Here is a 6,638-nt window from a genome sequence, read left to right as displayed (position 1 = left end):
TGGTACAGCAGTGAGGTGGTTAGCCATGCAACCATGCCTGTCAAGAATAAGCTCCTGATATATGAAGAAGTTTACAGGTTAAAGTGAGAATAATAAACAACTCCAAATGTCCAAATACACATTTCTGACAGTAAAAAATATAAATCTGTGACCTTCTTTTCAATAAGTCACAGAAACGGTGCACTAGTACAGATCAATGTCGCTGCTCTATCATACTTTGCAGACTCAACATTTGATGAGTCATGTTTCACTGTTTTACACATCAGCACTTCTTGAATATGGGATGTGGGAGCAGGTCAGGGTGGACCATGGACCACCGTGAGTTTTACTTGTCCCTCTACATGCAGGAGATGCTGTCTAACCACAGACACAACTTGAAAGGCAACCATATCGCCAAACTCAGTCAACAAAGGTGAGGTGATGGTTTCCTTAAAGTGCAAAATGTGCCTTCTAATGCCCAAAATGAGACTAAGCTTTAGAGATGTTCCTCAGTTGTTATGTACTGGTGCTGAACAAAGAAAGAACAAACTCTAGCTGCAGTGATCCTCAGTTCAAACACACGGGGCCAAAACCTCCAACCTGAGTTAGCATAGAAACCAACGCCCACCTAAACAATGCCATATTGGTGTCCATACATGATCCATCTAGAGAATTTTCAGCGTGTTTCTTTGTCACTAAACCACCCATCCATTTGTCTTCCAACCATTGCACAGCCATAAGCTTCTATCAGTCTGCCTGCAGAGCTGCAGGGCGTAGTATATGACTCTGCAGTGCCAAAGGTAAACACAGGTGACCACACGGGGATAGAAACAGAGCAAATGGATCAGTGGTTTTGTGACCATTCTCTAGATAGAGTGTGAATGTTCACCAGCATCATGTTGTGAAGGTAGCCATTCGTTTATATGGATAACTGAGGTTTGAGGTTTTGGCCTCGTGTGTTCAAACTGAGGATCAGTGCAGCTGCTGGAGGGAGGGGGTGTGATGGCGCTAAATAGTAGAATATCTTTAGCATATCAGCCGATAGGACCCAACTTTATGCAAACTGAAATCTCCCTTTAACCAGACGCAGCCTTGAGTGGGTGCTTGTAGGTCCCATACACATCAATGGTCCTGCTCATTGGACTCCTAATCAAACCTCTTAATGCTGTCTGTAAACTTTTTACACCTGATACAGTCCTGTAAACTCTCACCATGCTGGTTTTGCAGACTAAATCCCCTTTTCTTGTCTCCATAATCCTACAGTAGAGTGAATGTGGGTAGAGATAAATAACAGGGTAAATGAGCCAGTGAAGGAGGCCCTCATGCAGCTGCAGGATCAGGAAGTCCTCAACATGGATGACAACGTGACCAGATGCTGCACATCTAACCTTACTGCTGAGCTGTGCAAGATCGCCATAACAAGAGCTGTACATGCATGGAATGACACAGAATCCCAGTGAGTTTAAAAAATATGCAGCATACAATCCTGTCCTTTTTGTGAACTTTTTTATTCAGAAGTTGACAGTGAATTTGAACAAAAATGACATTTTGCGAGCCATGCTTTGCTTCACAGGCAAAGGAACAGCCAGTTGTTGAGCAGCAGGAGGATGTCCAAAGAAAGTGGGAGAGGAGTTGTTGCCACACGCCTCCAAGCAGCAGACATGTAGCAGCAGGATGTGGGCTCTGCACTAACTACAGTCTCCTGCTGTGGAACTCACCCCTTCTCAATGAGGACAAACTTTTTGCTGAACAGTACCCTGATATTTCAGTTTGACTAGATAATGTGGTAAACTAACTTTATCTGTGAATATTTTATTATTTCATGACTGGAAAATAAAGTTCCAGGCATAAATAGAACAGAATAGAAATGCTTGATTTATCACTGAGGGGAAATGTGGTCGCTACAGCAGAAAGAGTCCAGTTTCCACCACCATAAAAACAGATAAATGAGCAAAAATGTGCAGTAAATAAAAACAAACAAAAGGAAAAATGCAAAATAAAATGTCCCATGTAAAGAAGGCAAAAATATAAAAGTGTTTGAAAGACTCAGTTATTTTCTTCCTTCATCTTTACAGGCAGCAGCACTACACTTCTATTCTCCTTCTTTACTTCTGATACTAGAACTAAACTGGTCTTCAACGCGGATCATCAGCTTTTAAAATGAGGCAGCAGCAAACATCACAACAACAAATGAGACCATTTTCAACAAACTCATGCAACTGATGTCACTTCAGAACTATCAGAGTCTGTTTGAGTCTCAAGTTAAAGCTGATTACTGACAACGTAGAGCCTCAACGTTACCGTTTTAATCACGTTTAAGTTCCCTAAACGTTCCATTAACGTGAACCAGTTTTATTACCTTCATGTCCAACATTACAGGAACACAACACACTTCAGTATTTACTGGATGCTGAGTCTCTTCTCTGGTCAACACACAGAAATAAACTGCACCAACTTCTGGGCTTCACTGCACACATTATATTTGACTCTAAAGCTGCATTTAAAGCCTTAAAACTGGCACCAATAAATAAATAAACATTTACTTAGTGAACAACTGTTGGAGTCTTTCAGTGTCTGTTGGTCCGATCAGCCGAAGATCCCAATTACTGAACTGAAAACTGATTAAAACAAACCAACAGAGAGTAAAACTGGTAAACTGAAAATGTGCTGCTGCTTCACTGATAAATACCCACAAACTAAAGCAAATTGGGTGAAGGTTTTGCTTTATCGTCATTTATTTCATAGATAGTCTATATAAGACTTTTATTTTTCCAGAACTAATAGTAAATGTTGCTTTTATATAATTTCGTGAACATAATGAACTGGTGCTAACTGCACAGACCGTGTTCTGACCCATAAATTAAAAAAATTAAGTAAATTCTCAGCCACAAATTTTCCTGAATAGTTTTTAAAGACCTTTTCTGCATCAAAAATAGCAGCATTTCCTTTGTATATTTTGTGTTTTCTTATTTCAAAGCTGTTTCAAGCAATTATATTTTAATATGTGTCATTTTAAATACAGAGAATTAACAAGAACTAAAACAGGTTCTGAAATATTCATTAAATCAATACTGACTGTAATGTTGAATGAACTGAAAAGTCATCTAGTCTGTTTAAAATTTTGTTTCATTTCGGTTTGGCAAACAATTATAAGACGTAGAAGGACTGCTGGTGTGAGCCAAGCTGTCAGGGAACAGTCACAGGCTCTGGATATTTGTGTTGTTGTCTTACTGAAGCTCAAACTGAAAATAAATCCATTTTTGTGGATAATTGTGAACCTACAAACCCATCATGACCTGACAGGCGAGGTTAGCTGAGCTAGCTAACAAGCTATGCTAACAAGGTTCTCCACCAGCACAGATTGTTTTGTAGCCGTAAAATGAGCAATAAAATAAATTAAGTCGTCTGTAAGATAAACAGCTGTAGTTGGATTCTAGTTTGAGTTGTAATGTTTTACTACGTGACTGAGACTAACTTGATCATAGTGAACTCGTTAATCAGGATTTGGTAACTAGCTAGCTACAGCGGCTAGTCAATGTAAAGTAAGAGGAATTACAGATTAGCTACACTTCCTGTTCCTCCTTCATAATAAAAGCACTATTATATTAATTAAACGTTTCATCTGCCGTCAGGTCAGATAAATCACGTTGTAATTCTTATGTGTCATCTGATCGTATTAACGCGACCATGTGGAATGTGAAAAAGGTCAAGTTTCCATAGCTACAAGTTGGTTTTGACTAACAACTGGAACTGGAAGGCTGATGAGGACTGCAGATGTGAACTGAGGTGTAATTTGTGTGCGATAACTTCTCCACTTGGTCTGATTGTGTTTTTATGCTTCTCTGTTTGAAAAGTTCAAATGGAAAATCAGCAACTCACCAGGAGAATCCTCCTCTGCTTGATGAAGTAAAATACCATCCAGAACAGTGGATTTCTGCCCTCTGGTGGCCAAAGCGTGAAACTACAACATCATGTTCATCAAAAGCAACAAAACTTGTTCATAAGCAGCACTTCCAATAACGTGATTCAAAATACAATGGAGAAGATTGTAGTTAGGATTTTTCAGCATGAGATAAAACTGAATAAATTGGTTGAAATTAATGAAACAACAGAATCAATGAATACACTGAATAAATTAAACAAATATATGTATGACGAAACACATGAAAACACAAAAAAAGAATAAATGGAACAACAGTTTGTGGATGTTAAAGATTTGGTGTTTATCCCATCAATATTTTAGAGGAAAAACAAATTAAAATAAAGTCATGACAAGAATCAATTCTATCAAGTGTGCAGACAAATTTTATTTAAAAGCATAAAGGCCTTTATTTTTATTTACAAGATGATTAAGGATTATGTTTCATGATTATGATTGTAAAAATGTTAGACTGAATCATTACCAAAGATGAGGTCATGACAAACTAAAAGATAACGCTGGAACATCCCCAGAAACAGATGAAGGACTGAAAACCTGGAACTGAGGCTCCAAGTGGGCAGATATCAGTCAGAGGGTAAAAAAGTGGATTTTCAGCTCAGAATCAGAGTCTGTGTTCATGAACCAGCCTCTGTTTGCTGCATGGAGCTGAAATGACAGTAAATCTCAGACTTCATTTGACTCTGACTGACTTGGAGTCTGACTTTGGTGTTTTGTTCTTTATTAAGTCTGAGGACAGAAAATACTTGGAGTTCACCAGGAGACTGAGTGTTGATGAAGACTTGAAGATTTTCTGGCTCATTTGAAGAATGGAGCAGGAGAAATCTCATGTGGATGAACTGAGTCAATAAATCAGACTGGACAAAATCTGTCCAAGAGGAAGCAGATGTTTGACAGCAGCAGCTGGTAGAAAATCTGTTTTATTGGTCAAGAGCTGCAGGACCTGATGAAGGCAGAAACTAAAGTCTGACAACACTGAACAACAAGATCTTCATGTTGGAACAAAGCAGAGTTGTGGGAGTCTGATGGACTGATGAGACTAAAGTGGACCGTTTGGGCAGAACGTCTGGAGGCAGAAGGACCAGAAGAACAGCATCAACAGTCCTGTTGGTGGCTCTGAAGCTGATAAACTGGAGCATGTGAGCAGCAGCATGGATTCTCTCAAACACCAGGACAGTTACAAGAACAATGTGAGGAAACTGAAGCTCACTGGACTTTCAGCAGGACCAGCATCCAAAGCAAACGTCCACCAAAGCCTGCTTCAGGAATCCTTCCTGGAAAGTCCTGGAGGTTCGTTTCAGTCCTGGATTTAATCCCAGTTAAAATCTTTGGAGGGATTTAAAGAAAGCAGCAGCTCAGAAAACAAAGAATATCAGTGATCTGGAAGCTTCTGAACATGAGGAACCGAGTGAAGGTGAAGAAGAGAGAAACTAGAAGAAACATTTACTGGAGCTCAGAAAGGTCAAAGGATGTTGACATTAAATATGAACTCTGAGCTCAACAAGCTGCTTCTGGACCTTTGAGGACTAAACTGGATTCATCTTCAGAGCTGTTTGTCTCCTCAACATGATGTGATCAAAACCCACTAAAATGTGCTTCATTAAACTCTCTCTGGGCTCCAAGGCTTCAGTTGACATGTTTCCAGGACACTTTGTTCTCATCAGCTCAATGTGTTGCAGGTAGAGAAGCTCAACAACTTTGACTGCAGCTGGAAATAGAAAGTCAACTGAAATATAATCCTGCACTGACACAAACATCCTGAAACTTCCTGCACACTCTGCAACCTGACATCAACCTCCAACGTTTCATGTCAACATTAACTGCAGTTCTCCATCATTCACAGTGTGGAGCTGCAACACTAAACTACACAGTGATAACAACACACTTTACACTGGTTCCCAGTCCACCTCCCAGTAACATGGTCCAGTCAGAGTCTCTACACACCAGCTGCTGCTGCTTCAACCTCTGGATCATCAGGACACACTTCATCCTCTCACCACAAACACCATCCTGATCAGCAACTACCATCTGCAGAGAGAAGAAAGAAGAGAGGAGATCAATGAGTTTGATCAGCAGCTCATCAGGATAAAGAGCAGCAACATCTCATTTGGTCATGAAGTTTCAGCTGACAAACCAACATGGAGGCTGTCAGTCAGCACATCTGGATGGAATCAGACAACCTCCATTTCTCTACATGCGTACTTGTCCATACTTGAATTCTCGTGTACTTGTGAAACGTCATCAGATCATAGACCAAGTACTGTTCCTGTAGGATCCAAACTGAAATTTGTTTATTTTCACCCGTTCTTTTTTTATTAGTACGTGGATATGAATGGGAGAGAGAGAGAGTGTGTAGGTGTGTCCTTGAGGAAGCTGAAGGTGGAACCCAAGACCAGCTGTCAACATCTGGATGAGGCTGAGGAAGGAAAAGGTTTTTTGACCGTGTGACTGCAAGAAGGAACAAGGCCTTCTAAAAAGACTCTGAAGTTTAAAGCTTTGTTGTTTTATTTTCAACTTATCTGTATATTCATTCAAGCAATAAATGGTCATTGGGATGAACTGGATCCACTTCTACTCATCTTTATCTGCATGTGTCAAGACAAAAATCCAACTCAGCCGTCAGTAACAGTAAAGCAGCAGAATAAAGGGGTTGGCTGAAATTTCTATTACAGTTCCAATTCAAAGTACACATCTGACCAAGAACAGATGAAATATCCGGATG

General features: G+C 39.9%; 1 protein-coding gene across 1 annotated transcript in view; it reads right to left on the bottom strand.

Annotated features, from left to right (window-relative positions):
- Positions 1–4,261: 4,261 nt before the first annotated feature.
- The window catches only part of LOC127532213 (NACHT, LRR and PYD domains-containing protein 12-like), a 32,648-nt gene continuing 30,271 nt past the window's right edge, over positions 4,262–6,638 (bottom strand). The window contains exon 8 of the mRNA XM_051943566.1: positions 4,262–5,944. Coding sequence (XP_051799526.1) covers positions 5,938–5,944 — 7 coding nt within the window. The 3' untranslated portion in view covers positions 4,262–5,937. The remainder of the gene's footprint in view (positions 5,945–6,638) is intronic.

This window comes from Acanthochromis polyacanthus, chromosome 22 (assembly GCF_021347895.1).
Source record: "Acanthochromis polyacanthus isolate Apoly-LR-REF ecotype Palm Island chromosome 22, KAUST_Apoly_ChrSc, whole genome shotgun sequence".
Classification (NCBI taxonomy): domain Eukaryota; kingdom Metazoa; phylum Chordata; class Actinopteri; family Pomacentridae; genus Acanthochromis; species Acanthochromis polyacanthus.
This window is presented reverse-complemented; position numbering and strand designations above follow the sequence as displayed.